Source organism: Colletotrichum chrysophilum, assembly GCF_026319265.1.
Source record: "Colletotrichum chrysophilum strain AFK26 chromosome Unknown scaffold_102, whole genome shotgun sequence".
NCBI classification, from domain to species: Eukaryota; Fungi; Ascomycota; class Sordariomycetes; order Glomerellales; family Glomerellaceae; genus Colletotrichum; species Colletotrichum chrysophilum.
In genome coordinates, this window is record NW_026517389.1 from 19,585 (window position 1) to 38,142 (window position 18,558).

Below are 18,558 nucleotides of genomic sequence, written 5' to 3' on the forward strand. Positions count from 1 at the left end.
CAGGCTCGTGACGACCCGCCGGTGGAAGAGGGCCTTGATAGAGGAATGGAAGCTCGTGAGGAGGCCATCTCTGAGCATATCTGGCAGAATGAGGAGTTTCCTCAGCTTCGGTCAATTGTTCTCACTCCACGAACATTGTGCCACTGCGAGGTGAGTACAAGTAGAGGAAACACATTTGGTGGCTTTTCTAATTGATGCCTAGAGAAATGACATGGATATGTTTCTGGAATCTAGCCTTTACGACAGTCGTCTGGATATTGAGTTCGAAAAAGACCGATACTATGAAATCCGAGACAGTTCTCAGTGTTATCCCGATTATATCGCTTGGGTGCACGATGTTCACGACGGGAGCGCAGGATGTGTCGAAGAACGTCATCTGAGCGTCATAAGGTTCTCGATTCTTCGGCAAGAATACCTTTTCCGAGGCGGAAGGAAACTAGATGATAGCGCTGAGATTGGCGATTTGATGTTGCACTTCTCGTCTGTACAACATATGAGAGAACAGAGCGACGCCGAGGTTGTCATGATCAAGGACATCACATTTGCCAAGGCCTTCAGCACGAGCTTCAGAGTCAGGTATCGCCCTGTTTGCCATACACATTCATGCGTCCCAGCCAAGGTGGACGGATCTTCGACGACAGAAGAAGACGCCAAGAAGGAGTTGTCTTGCCGCTTTGCTAGGTCAGTGAGCGATGAAACCGTTACGATCACACCCATCATCCCGAAGCACCTAGCCCGAGAGGAACGGCCAGAGCGAAAGGGATTCTCAAGTTCATCCCCAGTCAGTGTCTTCGATTTCACCCCGAACGTTCTTGGCCCATTGGAGGGGTTTGCGGATGCGGGATTCAATTCATTCGCAGCTGTTGGGTTTGATCCAGAGCACAGCATCAGTTGGAAAGTGCGTATAAATTAACCATATGTGGAAAAGCCCCGCCTAACTTGTCAATCTAGGTGCGCTATCCAAATTGCCCCGTTTTTGATGGTTCTCCTCAGCAGCTCTTCAATGACTTGAGCTCTGGAACTCTGGATACCCCTCACTTGCTGGCAGGGGACCCGATCAAAGTTTCCTTAGTGGCAGGACGGAACACTGACCGATGCTCAAAGCCCAGGATTGAACCCGAGCTCAAGGAGAGCTTTCTCGATCCACTTGACATCATGGACTCCATCATGAAATCAAACTTTGACCCGGACTTTCAGGTGCTTCAAATGCTACCTGGGGCATTTCACCCCAATGTTTTTGAACGGTTCTCGTCCACAATCTTTCAACTTCTCGAAAAGGGTGAGACAGTATGTGTTAACATCTCATCGCTGCAGAGTTTCGGCTGCGCCCGTCAGCGGTACCTGGTGAATACCGTTGCTTCGCGGTTTCCTGGCTTGGCCGTTGTACCCATCAAGCTCACAGCCCATCGGACTGAGGATGACGAGTTCACGTTCATAACCGATCTCATCAAAGACCTGAGCTTCCTCAACCCAAGGCAGACGGAATCTTCAGAGGAGGTAAGAGGTCAGTTCATATGCTCCCCATCTGGGGAATTGGGGGGCAGCAACGTGTCACCAAGTTACGTCTACAACCACAACACCATCATCAGGCGTTCGGAGATCGAAAGCCTTCGTATATCTCCGTCCTTCGATCTCAGCCACTTATCCCCTGAAGATGCAGGCGATTCTCAACGTCAGAGCTGCTTGACCGTTCGCGAGATCGCGAGAATCCAACATTTCAAAGACGATCTTGTGTTCTACGGTTCGCCTCTCAAGCAGTTTGAGGATGTTATAGCGGCCCAGCCTCCACCGGTGGCAAGAGCGATTGCAAACTGCATTGCAAAGTGTATCAAGTCCGTTGTTGAGAGATCCGGGGGTAGGGATTACGGAAACAAGTCCGATGATAATGAGATCGGAGACAGGTCTGAAGTGGAAAGGCCGAGCAAAAGACGCAGAGAAGAATAACGATTGGTTGAGCAGGTGATTTCACAGGTAGATATCCACAGTGTAAAGTCAGAGGTAAATAAGATTGTGAAGCCTCATAGATAGCCCAAGCTCTTCAGCGCGAGCTGTAATAGTAGCATGTAGAGTTCACAAAAGTCAAACTACGAACAGAGTTGATGTCTTTCATTACTACGCTAATACACTGATGCGTCTCCTTAACTGCGTCCTAATTTCTAATTGGGTATCTTGTTGTCATTCAATCATTCATCAGTAAGTGTTCGTCCGTCTCCTAACAAGTCCACCGTCTGCTGAAGCAGGAAGAAAATCCTGACGCGTGTCTAAAACGCTTCGCAGGAATCTGGCCAACTATCTACACAACTGTTAGCGGCTTGACCTTAAGCTCATAAAACGCATTACACTCGCTGACCTCGCCAAGACAAATGCAGTCTATGGATCAACTGACACTGCTCGCATGTATTGCGTGATACCCGAAGTTGCTCCATAGCACGCATAGCAGTTGACGATGTCTTTATGTCATTCGTGGGGTCGCTCAACTGCTGTTGTAGTCGCCGCATCCGTCACTAGGCTCGTATTCAATGTTGATGATTTCGGTTGATTTGCGACGGCGAGGTCTTCCAGCCCATGACAGTTATTGCAGGAAGACAACCTGGTGAAAGCAAGCAGCTTGTTGAGTACGGCAAATTCCACTTTCAGCTTGATGCTGTATACCAGCGGTTTGCTTGTGGTCTGGAACACGAAAAAGTCCATGTATTCCAGCACACAGAGTGCGGTGTCGAGAAGGAAAACGAGGATGAACATGGCAACAAGATAGCCGAGCAGGACTTTCGCTTCTCGGCCCTTGAATTCGAACAATGATTTGAAGTTGTGGAAGCCCATTCGTACGAAGATCGCGGTGATAATGGTCTCTTGTACGGTGAAAACCATGAGCGACACTTTTTCGAAGACGCTGAATCGCTTCGTCCACGCCGGTGTATCAATCCCTGACCAAACCAACGAAAATAATACGGTTTGCGGTATGTGTACCAAGCAAACCGTTGTGATAATCATTGCCAGGACCAGCTTTATCGTCAATCGGTTGTAGACCACCAGATGTAGCCGCGACCACATCACGACCGACTGCCCCGTAACCATCATGTACCAGCCAACGTGGGCAAACGACCCTGGTATCGGCGTCTTATGTGGTTGGAGGAATCGACCCAGGCCCCCACACGCGTGGAACAGAATCCCCGTGTTGGCGACCAGCATGCTCCAAAAATACCGGCCGCGTCGTCGTCGGAACGTTGTGAAGATGAGGACGTAAATCTCAATCGCATTGTACATGCCCGCGGTCGCCAAGGCCGTGATGGCGATGCGGTCGGCCTCTGAAAGCTTGTCACCAATGGCTCCCTGAACCTGCGCCATGATTCGAAGGTCGCGTGGCGATGGGGCATTCCCAATCGTACGGGACGGCGCGCGACGGCCGTTGTGGATCCTTTCTCTCGGAGAACTTCCGTGGGGTGCGTCGGGCCCCCCGTCTGTTCGTATCTTCGTTTTGTTTCGACGTTCGCGATCGAAAGGGAGTCGATTATCTGCCCCAGACGAACAATAATCTCCGAAACTGGGACGGCGGGGCCAAAGAGAAATACATTTAAGAACGAGGTCGGACCGCACTGACGGGCACGCGGGTTTCAGCTGCTCTGCGTGCTTCCCACGTTGGAAGTTGTTCCCTTCCGAACACTGCATAAGGTTTTGGGTCAACGAGTCATTCGAGTATCCTATGGCCTGTATCAATTAGGCCAACGGTCCGTCTCGGGATCGCTTTGTGATCCTTCGGACGGATCTAGGAGCGCCATGGTGCCTGTGCTAATGAGGGGATTGATGGCGCAGTGTCTGAGCGGCGTAGATCTTGCATGTTTCCATCGAGGAATTGCCCTGCTCGGCAAGTTCCTGCCTTTGCGTCACAGATCTTATTGACACAGAGCATCGCTTGCTACGCAGGGACACTGTATGAAAGACATTGTTCTCTTTCGGCCGAGATGAAAGCCCCACGGGCTTTGTTCGGCTTCGCTATTGGGACTTCTGCCAGCCACACCATCTTCCACCGGGTGTGGGTTGATGAAACTTGTCATTCACGGGACGGTGAGATCTGCCCAACGGATCAAGGTTTCCGACCATCCATTTGCCATTCGATGAGGTGCGCCAAGCACTTGGTAAAGGCTATTGAGAAGCTTTAAGCTCCTCGGGTTCCAAAAGGGCTCTCCACTCCGGATGTTATCAATGTGGAGTCAAAGTTCAATCTTGAAGAAGCCGGCTGCTCAGCATCTTTGTGGTGAGGGCGTCTGCTGTGCTCAAAGTGGTGTCTTCTGTTTGATGTTATAGCATGACTGATGCATCTCATTCCATGTGTACGTCCCTGCTTCCGTGTCTTAAGAAGCCTTTGGGCTACTAGATCATTTTCTAGCTTCTCGAGTCTGGCTTCTGCAATCTAGCTTCCGGAATCTCGGTAGGTAGCTGAGAACTGGTTGTTCTCATAGAAGAGGTTGCTTATAGGCGCTCGGTCAAGAAGATGACCAGCTTGCCTTCTTCGCAATTAGCTTGATGTTGGTCGGATCAGTGTTCAGTCGCTCTTTGCTAGGGTGTCATGAAAGGATACGGCGCATTTTGTGAATTAGCAAGAGGCACTTCAAGGATAGATCCGTCGATCTGCGGATTAGTCCGAAGGTTGGGATCGAATGACAAGTTCGTCCAGTGCGATCGCAGGTGAATGCAACGTTGCGGCGCGAGGAAATCCGTCATGTTAGTAACAAGTCAAGCAAGTCAAGTCAGGGTTTCACGCAAATTCATTGGGTTCCTGAGATAGAAGTATCTAAATATAGGTTCAACAAAACTCTGACCCAGCTCTTATTCCAGAATTCACGACATGATGCTTCAACGGCAAATGTCCCGGATGTGAATTAATCCTTATGAATAAATTGGATGATATACCTGTCGTCTGCTCGTTCTTCTTGTAGTAATATTCTTGCTTGCAATTTCTCCTGTGTACTCTACATATGTTTTACAATCTCACAGGGTTTGTAGCCTGCGCCGTTGGCAGAGACTGTGACTCCTCTGCTGGTGAAGCCTCCTCCTCAACACAGCCTTGCTGATCGAAAAGCCCGCCGTAGAAGCTTTCTTGGTATGCGGCGTCTAACTGGCGTTGGAAGTTGGCGTCGACAAATGGCACCTCAGTCTTCTCGTACTTAACGTCAGATAGCGCTTGAAGAGCATTATCAGGAAGGGATTTCCACCCAATGACGTCCCTCCCATAAATCTTGTCCCCATCGGCGCCGGTGAAAGGTGCCATGGCATTGTCGTGAATTTGGATCTGGGGACGGGTGGGCATATCAACGCCAACGCCAGAAGACTTGAATGTAATATCGCCAGCTTTTGCAACGCCCCATTTCAGGTGGTCGGTGGTGAATGAGACGCCAACTGGCCAGGCCGAGGTTGCATCGTCAACATCGCATCCCCAGCGGTTGATCCAAACAACAATACTAGCCCAATAATGTGTGTGGCCGTTGTCGTTCCCTTTCGCCCACCGAACTTTCGGAAAGTAGTAGCTGTACATTATGCCCACTCGGCCCTGGCTTACGCCGCGGCGGACGTACACTTGGCCGCCTTTGCCGTCGCCACAGCCGTCCCTTCCACCTCCAGTCGGTCTCAAGCCGGCACTTTTCTCCTAGATCAGCTTCTCGCAAAGCATATGGAATAGCGGTAGTGCGGTGCTTACCCAAGATTTCCGCTACCATCTACAGCTGCGTAAGGGTCACAGCCTCCCGATACGTAGAGATTGGGGTTGAAGCGAAGTTCAAGCTGGCCATCGAATCCAGGGGAGGCATTTTGTGTGAAAGGCACAACCTTATCGTGATCGATCCAGTTGTGACCACCGGCATCGTCGCCAGCACGTGGTAATACAGACGATGTCACGCACCTGAGAAGGAGCAGACACCCAAGAAGCGGTTGTAAGTTTCGGAACATCATTGTGTTGTCAGACGCAGTCAAACTGAGGTTAAAGACAAGTCTGATCTTTCTAGGCTTAAATTGAGGTATGGTCTTGTTATGTCTTAAAGAGTATTTCTTATTGACGGCTATGCCTAGGAGCGTTGATGCTGTCGCTAAGCGTAGTGAAATTGCCAGCCTCGCTGCACAGTTGTGACTTACTATTAATAACTGTTCAGGGAACAGCAATAGAGTTTGAATTTGTGTGGTTGCGATCCAGTCTCGCTACAACTTCCGTTGATTTCATCGTGTCATCAGAATTATTTGTCCCGCAGCTGTTCGCAGCCTCAACAGGTTCCGGCTGGGCTTTCAACGCCTCTTGGACTCGTCTCAATTTCCATGAGACTTACATGAATACATTTTGAGTTTTTGGTATCTCTAGATGTTCATCCCATGCATTTCATCGGTTTTCGTTTTCTTCGTTGTGGCTAAGTCATTGACTCAGATCCCTGACTTCTATTAACACAGAGTGCACCCCCAATAGATCCCATCCGCTCCTCATCTCCCACGCATAAGCCACACCCGGAGAGAAAACGGAACACTACGGAGGCCGATGCCGAAGAGCATGCCAAGGTAAAGACATTGATCAGTAAGCGATTGCCTGTTAGTGGCTTACTCGCAGTTGATGCTCGTCATGTACATAATTAGGTGTCCTGATATTGTTGTGTTTCGCGCTAGGCTCGAAGTCCTCGATTGCGTGCTTCTTCTACTCCCTCCGACCTGGAATCCACCTTTTGCGTCGCGCACATGTCTGATTGATAACGGCGGTTCATTCAATTGCATCGCCGCTTGATAATGTCTCTGGCCTTTTCAATATCCCCATTTACCATATCTGCTCCCTCTGCGTGATTGCATCAGATTTGGGGGCATCTACGGTCATGTTGATGTGGACCAACAGCGTGCCATGTTGTCTGTACGGGACAACTAATCTAATTGAATCTAAATCGGCGAGACGGGAGTGTCCGGCCGAGCGCTCCGGACAATCTTATGCCCCGACCACTCCGGGCAATGGGCAAGACTACTCCGAACTTATTACAACAATTCAATTCATTGACAAAGAGAGTTGAAACGTGGCAATCTCCGGGAAGGATAACTTGGCGGGACGTCAATTCATTAAACATGCTTCTTCCATCGACTTATGACCCTACATTATCCCACTTTTATCCGCATGGGATTATTATGCATATACTCGGACCTGCTCATGACACCAGAGCGAGTCAGCTATCAAGTGAATCTCGCCATCCAGGAGGCTCGCTATGGTCCTTTTTCCCTTTGTTTTCGGCACCGCCTCTTAACTAAGGTTCACGTCTTAACACAAATGATCTATGTATATTAGAGGAGGCTGACACAATGCTCGGCGAAATTAGTCATTGGGAAGTGAGATCTAGATAATTCATCCAGGGCGGCGTGTTTACTAATCTTGCAAGATGGCTCAGGAGCTTTGGGGGCTGAAGATAATAGATTGGTATTCTAATTTTAACCAAATCGACAATGGCCAATGTGAAGTACAGGTATTTAAATACAGCTGCTGGAGGAAGTCCTGCATGTGCCTTTCATCGATAGACCCGTCCACATAACTCAGCCACTTACCTGTGCTTTGTATCTATTTCTAGTTAGTCGCAATGCGTCCCAGCTTTGTGCCCGGCCTATGGCTCGCAATTGGCTTCCTCTTGGAATCTACTTATGGCGCAGTGAGTTAAGCCCCCTCATCCCGCCTCTCGTCTTTCCGTGTGGCACTTATGATGCGGTCTTGATCGCTTACTGACCTCGCGATTCTCTAGATTCTCGTATGTCAGAGACCCCGATCCTCGAGCTTCTCTGATTCTAACCAAATGCTTCCTACCATAGGGAAATGCGGCATACACCATACAGGACTCTGCATTAGCCAAATCGGTCTTTACAAATGGCTATGAAAATGGGAAGAAAGCTCTCGTTCGAGTCGTTGTAGACTCTTTCGACTACAAGATTACAGCCAAATCGGCGTGGAACGCTTACGACAGCACGCCAAACCGGTTACATCTCAACGAAATCATGATGGCACTCTGGAAGGACGACGGGCTGGAGCCGGGGGAGATGGTCACTGTCGAATTCTCTTGGATTGTCAACCAGCCCACGAAAGATGCAATTGCCAGCGTTCGTAGTCAGCGCAAAGCAGGCTCCTCTGATACCGTTAGAGTCACTGAGGGAGAGACGGGATGGAAAACACTAATGGGCTGTCCGTTTGGTGGTGTCGCCCAGAGATTGGCAAGCGAGGCTGGCAAGTCAATTTTCTCTATCACGGTGACGGACGCCGGGCTAGATGATATGGCTTTTGAGTTCGAATGAGAGAGGGAGATTGAGGAGACTCCTTAGCCTTGGATGACGTATTCAAATCGTTCAAGAAATGTTTTTGCCCAGTCTTGATAATAATCAGCACCTGCCAACCCTTGTTATCCACTGATTCACTCCAGCACTTGATTTTGAATTTGTTCCTTCCCATCCGAAATGGTACTATGAATGGACTAGTAAGCTTCGCGAGATTTCACGAGGACCTCGCTACTATGGTACGAGGTGTTGCATATGAGTGTGACAAGCAATGGATAAACAATATGGTCACAACTACGGGTAAAACCTTTGGACTTCGTCTGGTTGCGGACCAGGACAAAAGTGCGGTGGACATCAAAAATATTTGTTAGATAGAATAGAACATATTGTCTTCCATAGAAGTCGTACCGTAAGGGTGCTGGGCCAAGCTAGAAGGATAGATCCATTGATCCGCGCATTAGTCCGAGCCCCGAAGGTTAGCATCAAATGAGCGATACCATTCGTACCATTCCAGATGGATACAACGTTGCGGCGTAAAGGAACCGGCTAATAAGAAGTCAACCAAGTCAAATGAGGACTAGAGATCGTCGCATCGCCGCAGTTTCCCCGCATTCTCTTCTTCTGGCCAGTGCTACTGTCCAGATTCAGAACCACACTCTTGGCACTATTGTATGAGGGCGGAAAACTGAGTTGCTTACAGTGTTCCTCGGGGTATGAAGAGGCGAGGTAGTACTAGGTACGTTGTACTGTTTCGATAAGTACACAGCACATATGGGTCCTTACTAGTATCAAATTGTTTGATCTGTCGGCGAAAGCAAGTCATCGAACATCATCCACTTTGCAGAATTTCTCTCGTTTCATTTCTATGCGCCTCAAAATGCTCTTGAGACCTAGCATCATTTTATGGCTTCTAGTTGGGATTGCCAACACTCAGTTTCCTGACGGCGAAGAACCCGATAAGCCGGTGTCGTTTTCAGGGACTCGAGAGAGAACGAGGTTGCATGCTGGATGGCGCTTTTGGCGTTCGGAGTCTATTCTAGATGGGGTTGTGTATGAACGTCGTCCGGATGCCGACGGTGATGAACTGGTCGAGCTGAAGCCATGAATCATGCCGATCGCGAACGAGTTCATCGCCGACCCTACCAATCATCACCAGAGTCCTGATTCACAGCCGGCAGTGAATATCAGCTTTGCATCTCCGACATTCAATGATAGGAACTGGGAAAACGTCACGGTGCCTCATGATTGGGCTATCAAATTGCCTTTTCTAACTGGCAGTAACCCGATCATTCCAGCTGCGATGGGTCAACTTCCGGTTCATGGTGTAGGTTGGTACCGCCGAGACCTGGTCATCGGAGACAACATCAACGACACAATTCGCTACCTGGACATTGATGGCGGCATGTCTTACCCAATGGTGTGGGTCAATGGCCATCTGGTTGGGGGTTGGCCATTTGGATACAACTCGTTCCGCCTGAACATTTCACCATATTTGAAAGAAGGCAGCAACACCTAGCAATCCGCACGGAGAATCCTGCTGGACATTCGTCGCGTTGGTATCCAGGCGCCGGTCTCTATCGCAACGTCTGGCTGACGACAGTGACATCCGTGCACGTTAGTCACTGGGGCACCAAAGTCACCTCGCGCGATGTTTCCAAAGACTCGGCCACGATTGACTTGTCGGTCACAATCCAGACATTCAAAGATTCTATTGTGGGAGCCAATGAAACACAAACCACTGTTACCATCATCAGCGAAGTCTTTGAGCTCGACTCCGCAAATGGTCAACGACGACCAGAGCCCGTGGCACAGTTTCCCTGGCAGACCCTCGACTTGGCTGGCAATAACACTGAGACCAACTCCTCCGTGATTATCAACAGTCCTAAGCTGTGGGGACCACCTCCATCGCAAAAGCCCAGTCTCTATGAAGTCGTCACTACATTGTATGCTGGAAGAGATACACGGCAATCCATGCTCCTGGATTCCTATGAAACCAGGTTTGGCATCCGTTCTGTGGTCTTCGAACCGAATAAGGGAATTATCGTCAATGGCGAGCATGTCTATCTACAAGGTGTCAACCAGCATCACGATCTCGGAGCCTTAGGAGCGGCCTACAATCATCGAGCCGCAGTCAGACAACTCGAAACACTGCAGGAGTTGGGTGCCAACGCAATCCGACTATCACATAATCCTCCTGCACCCGAGCTACTAGATTTGACAGATCAGATGGGCTTTCTGGTGATCAACGAGATATTCGATAGTTGGGTTGAAGGAAAAGCTGATCTAGATTTTCACCTCATCTTCGAGGATTGGCGAGAGCCTGATCTGCGCGCTTTGATCCGACGAGATCGAAATCACCCATCAGTCATTCTATGGAGCTACGGTAACGAGGTCAAGGAACAGTCTAGCGATGACGAGGGCGCGGCAGAGATTTCAGTCTACCTACGTGACATCTGTGACCAAGAGGATTCAACTCGACTTACCACATCGGCTATCAACTTTTCTTCTCCGAACTCGTCGCTGGCTCAGACTCTGGACCTCATCAGCATCAACTACCAAGGTGAGGGCATCAGGTATGGCCCAGCGTACGAGTACCTGACCGGGAATAAGAAGACGCCCCAATACGATGCCTTTCATGAGGCCTTTCCCGACAGGGTCATCACGAGCAGTGAATATGCGTCATCTCTCAGTCTCCGCGGGTCTTTCTCGTTTCCTGTCACGCCATACAACAGTGCACCAGTCAACAGCACATATGGAGATATTCCGAACGAGAAGGGCGTTAGTGCCTACGAGCTGTACACAGCCCAAGCTGGGTCATCGCCCGATCGGGTTTTTCTAGCTCAGGATGAGCACCCGTACGTCTCTGTCTCTGGTGGCTTTGTATAGACAGGATGGGACTACATCGGGGAACCCTACTACCACAAGGGCACCCGAAGTGGGAACTGGGGAATAGTCGACCTGGCTGGTTTGAAAAAGGAGCGGTTCTGGCTGTACCAAGCTCGCTGGCGACCCAACTTTCCAATGGCACATATAGTTCCTCACTGGACCTGGCCGAACCGAACTGGGGAGGTTACACCTGTTCACGTCTTCTCATCGGGTGATGAGGCCAAGATCTTTGTCAACGGCGAGTCAAAAGGTCGAAGAACTCGCGAGAGCGACCCGGGTTTCCATCGGTTCAAGTGGGATGACGTGAAGTACGAGTCGGGAGAATTGCACGTTGTCACATACAAGGATGGCAGGGAATGGGCAAATGATACCGTCAGGACTACGGGCGACGCTGTTGGAATTCGACTGAAGGCGGACCGTGACAAGATTGTGGCTGACGGCGAGGACGTTTCATTTGTTACGGTCGAGGTTGTGGACGATGACGGGAATGTGGTACCGTTGGCAAATAACATGATATCGATGTCGGTGGTATCTGGGCCGGGCGAAATCGTTGCCACAGACAATGGACATCCGGGGGACTTTACAGCGTTTACGTCCAAAGAACGACAGGCATTTCATGGTCTACTATTGGCGATCGTCAAGTCTACCGGTGCAGGGGATTCCATCATCACAGCAAACAGTATCGGATTGAAGTCTGCGAGTCTTCCTTTAATAGCTAGTTAATACTGTGACGAGACAATACAAAGTCGTGCTTTGTCGGACGTGAACCAGGTTCCTCTGTAATTATACAAGCGTGTTTACAAATTTACTGAACACGGTATTGTCGAAATTTGTACAAGTAATCGGCGCAATCTCCTACCGCTATTATGAGCCAAGTTGTATGAACACCATCAGAACTGCTGCGTACCTGGACTGCTGTCAGCTGGGCGCGGGCTCGTCGGGGCTAGATAACTTACGCTGCAGTGGCTCCAAGAGCTTCGAAGGGTTTGGCCACCATGGCTAGAGATAAAACAAGAAGGAATATGAAGACAAATACGGTTATTACAGCAAGGTTTCCCTTAAGATCCCCCATAGCTTGGAGAATCCAGATGGGTGTCAGAAGCATGACTACTCCAATGGCAATGATCATCGCCGATGCAAATGCGTTCATGCGTTTTTCCGAATAGTAAGATACTTCTGGGGCATCGTAGCTGGGTGTTGCATCTTCTCGATGCCTCCATACTGACAGTGTTCTGAGTCGGAGGGAACTATCGATGGCTTTCCTCAAAGGAGTCTTTTCCGTGTATGCGACTGATACGAGATCTTCTTTTTCCAGATAAGCTTGCTCCTCGCGCGCAATTGCTGCGTAATCGTGATTGAAATGCCAATTTTGAAGGTTCTTTCGATCTCTCTTTGGAGCCTTTGAATACCGTCTTAGTGCAGACTGTTGAAGGATGAGCTCATCTAACAACTATCAGTGAGGGGGTCAAGCAACTGGGTCATTGGAATTACGCACTGTAATGTCTCAACTTTTGAGAAATTTCTTTAATCAAAGTAGAACGTCCTTCAATATCTCCTCTTAATGTGCCATTGTTGAAGTCTGGGGCATTTGCCGCCATCGTGCCCTTATCTACGTTTTCAAGCTCCTCCTCAAGCTGCGAGATCTCATCTTGCATCGCGAGCGCAATCCTGACATTCAACTCATCAAACCGTCGGAGAAGGAAGAAATCATCTTCTGAGGAGATGAAGTCGGAGTATCCTTTGTATCCTATGTATTTCCACGGCTTTTGGTGAACCTCGTCATCCGCCGGCTTCTCATAAGCGATGGTGCTTGGCGGCCGGCTTGATGTTTGACTGCAAGTGGTCGATCGCGCTGTTCTAGAACTTGTCGATGGTCGGTCTAACATGGTGTTTGCAGCTTTGTGACCTTTACTGCGGTTCCCAAACACAAATATGAGGTGTTCGTTGGAAATTCGCGCACCAGGCTTGTCGGCGGCTGTAGAGGGGCGGAGTGGTCAAATATCCCTGCACACTGCTGCACCTAGCTCGCTGGCAAGGCATCCTCATGCAGTTGGTGTTGATATGTCACAGCCACTTGGGGCTATCAGGTGATTGTCGCATAGCACACTTAATTTGTTAGCAAGAATATCTACATGCAGAGTTGCTGACATAGCCTACCGTGGATGTCACCCTACAACCTGGTCAGGCTCCCGCATCTGCCAACTGGTAGGGCGATGCGGTTCTCTCTTTCGAGTCGCAGGAGGTAGCCTGAGTTGATAAAAGCTCGCTTGTCTATCTGTGAGGTTGGCAGCCCCTAGAGCTTGTGTCGCCCATACAAAGCCATTCTTGCCTTTTCAAAACTGTTGACTCGACTACTAGCCGCCACAACGATCCTGATCAATCTATCGCCCGGTCCGTTGGTGCGCTGCAAACATGGCGTCATCTGTTACCAATTCTCGACTTACCTCTACTGATGAAAAGAAGTTGAATACGGTCAATGTCGATAATGGGTATTCCTCAAAAACCGGGGAAAGTCAGCGAATTCGACAATACCAGTCAGGATCGGCAAGCATATCAACTGCTGTGCCTCGAAGTATTCCTGAATATACATTGGACGCTCCGATTCCGGGTCTGAGAGAGATCTTAGGGGACGCCAGGAGGAAAAGGGACTGCACACGAAAGGCAGAAGCACCGCCAACCGGACAGCCACAAGCACAACCACACTTCCAACGCCGACAGCCACGAAGACGAAGCAACCGTCCAGACCACCCTGACAATGACAGAGACAGTGATTCTGATGGAGAAGAAACCCAAAGAAGAATTACGGCGGGGACGCTGAGGAGGTATATGGCCAGAATTCATACCTGAACGAAAGGGCTTTTTCCCAGAATGCACTGCGGGTGACCCGGCCTCAAAACCTGCGTGACGGAAATGTCTCGACCTAAACGAAAGTATAGTTGGAATTGGATGCGAGAGAGCGAGCCAGCTAGTCGAAGAAATACCATTGTCATATCTACAAAGGCGGCGTTACTTTGCAGGGGAGAATGCAGGTCGTCATAACTACCTGCTCAACTGCTCCAATCAGACCCTACTGCATTTGTTGATATAACTGTTGAAGGTCGCATAGACGAGGAGAGGCGACTTCAATAAATGTTGGATTAGAAATGTAATGAATAACTCATTCCAATAAAAACATACTCGGCTTGCGTTGCAACAGAAATAGGCGACATACAGGCCTTCGAACAACTATATGTTAGCGGAAGCAGAGCATTTGTGACAAAATGTGATACGTTACATCCTTCGAGATATTGTTCAAGCAGCAAATGTGAAGGTTTTATGCCGCGTTAGTCTCATGTCATTGAGAAAGCGAAGCGCATGAACTAGGATGCTTGAAAATGTTCAGCATGAATTGCAATACGGTTCGCAAATCGATGCCCGTGACAGATGTGCGATATTTACGGGAGGTTAAGATCAACCCTCTATTTGATTGGTCAACCGTCAGAAGGCTTTTTCATGGAATACAGTGGCACGCTTTCAGGTCTTGGCTCCGATGGCTGCATGAGGCAGACGGCTGCCTCGCTTCTCCGCCAACAAAACGTGCAGGCGAGGCAATTGGAATTGAGCGTTAAATTGTTATCAACCTGTATTATATCGTCGGTCCGGAAACCGTTTCCCTGGTCTTGAAATACATCATGGATCAAGAAGCCTTTCTAACACATCCCGCTCAGCGCAAGATGAAGGGATATCTGAGTATATAAAAGAGGTCTGTGTTTCACTGATCTTTCTTCCACTTAAGAAGAAAGATTGTGACTCTGGATTATCCACTGGTCTCTCAAAACTCGTATTGGTTCATTTTACGCCTTGCAGGCCTTGTAACCCTTCAAATCCGAACTATAGACGGTCATATCCAAGCCTTACTAGGTGCAGTTTGTTTAGGAGAGATATTGAGCAAGAATCCCCGTCACATGTACCTCCGGCACCGGTTCTAGGCCTTGTCTAGGATACGTTGCATACCTTATCAAAATTTGTACCTCCTCTGTCTGGTGCTCGCCTCGGCGTTATGAGATACCGAAAATGTGCGTTCATATGAAGTAGAAAACCGGCAGAAAAGGGGCCATATATTTTGTTTAGCCCCTGGTTTCCTAAATAAAGTGCATATAGGCTATCCTGATTGGGAAGATAATACGCCCGCTGGCACTGAGGGTGTGTATCACAAGACAATTGGAGGCTAGTCACATGCATGGTGATCTGGCGCATTTTGCCTAGGTTAAGTAAGCCGGCGCGTATTGTCCAGCTTTTATTTCAGACCTCCACTCCGGTCTTCCTTGTTTCCTGACGACGCAACTTTGTTCGATTTTTCGACTCCTTATGTAATACCATTCATCGTCAACTTTTCTACTTTCACTTGGAATCCTTAGTCTAGTGTACAGAGATGATTCCTAGTTCGACAGAAGTCCCCGGGCCCTTGAGAAGGGCTGAGACATTTCACTCAAATAGTGCGAGGAAGGCCGAAGGCTTTCGCGCCAACCGTTTCAGTCCGCAGGGCCATTTCAGTTTCCAAGTATCCGACTGCGGCGGGAATGTAGGCCAAAAGAAGAACCCGGCAGTGCGAGCGCAACCAAGTCCAACTTATCAACCAAGCGAGACTCAAATAAATTTTAAACGGAGGGCGACGTGGAGTAATCCAGCTCACAAGGGGAAAATTGGCAAATCCGATGCGACCACCGAGAGAGCTAAGGAGGCAAAGAGGAATTGAGAGCCCGGACTACGAAGGGAAGGACCCGGCGTGCATGGTCGAGGCAGGGATTCGCTAGTTCTAGAAATAATTGGTAGCATTGGGGTAGGTCTAAAATGTAGTTTTGTTGGAGTGTTCAAACACGGGAAGATGCTTCAGCTGGACTTGCGTCAAAAGTCTCTAGGACTTGCGAAGGAAAATGTTGGATTCTGAAAGACATCCGGAGGAGCTACCGCCATTTAACGTGTCCACGCCATCAATGTACTTGATCTAAGAATGTTTGTACTTCCCGTGCGAAGACGTGAACGAAAAGCCTTAGAATATTTTGCAAATCTTTGAGACCAAGACCATGCATACCCGGGGTCCTGCTGCAGTGAGGCCTCAGATAGCGATGATTAAGCGATAGGTCGGAAATTATTCGCGTCCCTATACGCGTACCTATCCATACATGTATCCAGTCCTTCCTGACGCCAATTCCTATCATAAATCGTGACCAGGTTCGTTCATATTACACTGTGCCTTTCCTCCTCTTGATCTCAATCTTTGCTTCAACGGGGGGGACAACCGTCACGCCGATCCATTGGGGTTTCGGCCTTTCAGACAGGGTCTTCAGCTCGTAGTTCAGCAGCAGATTGGCGACAACCATCTTGAGTTCGTGGGCAACGAAAAAACGCCCAGGACTGTAAGGGATTAGTCTTCGGACTTTTCGGCGAGGACAGCGGAACCAACTCACCACGCATGCCTTCCATGGCCGAACGCCAAATGGGCATCACTGGTCGTAACCATGCCTAGGTTCTTCAACCTCAGTCCTTCTTCCAAGTTCCTTTCCTCTTGCGGCTTGGCCTCGTATGCTTCCCTCTCTCGACTTGTTCTGAAGGCGTCGTATTCCAAAGCGTTAGACGTGAGCTCGTCATCGTGGTGCAGACCTTCAAGATTGACAGTGAGGAAAGTGCCCTTGGGCAGATGCCAGCCCTCTTGCTCGTTGGTAATGCCCTCCTTTGCCACAACCTTGCGCTCCATCAAGGTGCAGCTGAAGTTGCTTAACCTCTGACTTTCACGGATGGCACTATCCAGTCGATATAGCCTTGACAACCCGTTCTTCGTCCATTGCCCGCCCTCTTCTTTCAAAACCCTAGCGGCCTCCTCTCGGATGCCGTCGATGTAACCCTTTGCTGGGTCGGATGCTAGCAGGTCAAGGACGATACTATGACCAGTGATGACTGTCGTGTGGATTGCCGCAAACTGAATCGGCAACAAGCGCTTCGAGATAACGTAGGGGTCCAGCTCAAAATGGTTCTTCTCAGCCTTGGCCATGCGAATGTCCCATGTGATAAAGTCCTCCGGTGCAGCCCAGCTGTCGTATTCCGGATCGCCCGCCTCCTTCTTCTGCATGTCGTGTAGTCGCTTCCTAATGACGGGCAGACTATGCTTCGCCGCCTTGCGCCAGAGCCACCAGTTGGGTAGCGCGATCAAGGGCCCAATGATGGGGAGCATGATCTGCGGGATCATGTGCATGGCAAAGCAGTTCAGGATAACCTGGTCTACAAACGAAACCATGGCCTTGCAGAATTCCTTGTTTCGGCATATCGTGTCGCCGACCAACATTCGGTTCGTTACAGGCGGAACGATGGTCAACCAGGCATCCCATAGACTCAGTGTCTTCCAGTTATCAGTGTCGGTACCGAACGCCTCGTCGACGGCAACAGCAACCTCCTCTTCAATGCCCGGGACAAGAGTACTAAGGTGACGCGCCAAACTCTTGTGGATCACGCGCGTATGCCAGACGTCGTCCGCATAGACCTTGCCTAGGAAGTTGTAGTCGCTGTATAGCACGTCATTGTGCGCTTCGTGGGCGGAGACGATCGAGTCGGGGTGCTCGAGCAGCCATTTCGTGAGGGATCGGGGGAGGACGATGTCGGGAGCCCTGCTCGCAGCGGCGGGTACGACGAATGCGCGATTCTGCTTGTTATACTATGCTTGCTGTCAGCATTTCCTTTGTCGCATGGCCAGATGGCCTGTGACATACCTTCTGGTACCCCTCAATGACCCAGTCTCTGTATCGAAAGATGTAGTAGTAGAAGTTCTTGATCCGCGCGACAGTTCCCTTGCCGTGGCCAACAACTGGAATGTTCTCAGGGTACGTAGGCTTCCATGTGTGGTCGAGAATGAGCAGCGTGACGAAGACAAAGAAGAGGGATCCGAAGACGCGCCCGGGCGTCAGGGAGTCGGTGATGTAGGCGTGAAGGCTTCCCGCCATGGTGGGCAGTCGGTTAGTCTGCTTCCTCTCGGCAGCTTCTACTTCAGCTTGTCGTCGTCGTTGTTATCGCTTCTGTTCCTCAAGTCGTCCTGAACATGATCATCTGGAGTCCAGAGAGGGAGCGAAGGGTTGGTGGAGGTTAAGTTGCATCGTCGGAGTTTAGCAAGCAGCCGCTACCGATCAGGAGTCGCCAATTGGTAATGTTTCTTTGCTTCAGGTCAATGACGCTCTGGCGCTGTGAAGGACTCTCAAGCTTGCATTCCCGTCCGCGCTAAGAGACGAGCTGCCCTCCCTGGAGGGGAACCCCGGTCCTGAATGCAGCTGGTGATTGGGAGTTGGCGGTTTAAGCGAAGCACGCTGTGACCTGTTTCAGGTACGTGCCGTGTCTGTCATCGTTCTCGGATCCGGAGCTCTTAACATTTCATCACCCGAGGCA

At 49.8% G+C, this 18,558-nt stretch overlaps 3 protein-coding genes across 3 annotated transcripts; 1 reads left to right on the forward strand and 2 right to left on the reverse strand.

Moving 5' to 3' along the window:
- Window positions 1–4,978: 4,978 nt before the first annotated feature.
- COL26b_009976 (uncharacterized protein) lies at window positions 4,979–5,801 on the reverse strand (the record flags this gene model as incomplete). The annotated part of the gene is made up of 2 exons (XM_053182690.1): window positions 4,979–5,456; window positions 5,716–5,801. 2 exons carry the CDS (start codon window positions 5,799–5,801, stop codon window positions 4,979–4,981), a joined length of 564 nt encoding a protein of 187 aa, XP_053033324.1.
- A 4,690-nt stretch (window positions 5,802–10,491) lies between these two features.
- Window positions 10,492–11,874, forward strand: COL26b_009977 (uncharacterized protein; the record flags this gene model as incomplete). The annotated part of the gene is made up of 2 exons (XM_053182691.1): window positions 10,492–11,094; window positions 11,152–11,874. 2 exons carry the CDS (start codon window positions 10,492–10,494, stop codon window positions 11,872–11,874), a joined length of 1,326 nt encoding a protein of 441 aa, XP_053033325.1.
- Window positions 11,875–16,373: 4,499 nt separating this feature from the next.
- On the reverse strand, window positions 16,374–18,122 carry COL26b_009978 (uncharacterized protein; the record flags this gene model as incomplete). Its single annotated transcript, XM_053182692.1, has 3 exons — window positions 16,374–16,545; window positions 16,599–17,836; window positions 17,892–18,122. The coding sequence occupies 3 exons, from the start codon at window positions 18,120–18,122 to the stop codon at window positions 16,374–16,376; spliced, it is 1,641 nt and encodes a 546-aa protein (XP_053033326.1).
- Window positions 18,123–18,558: the final 436 nt, after the last annotated feature.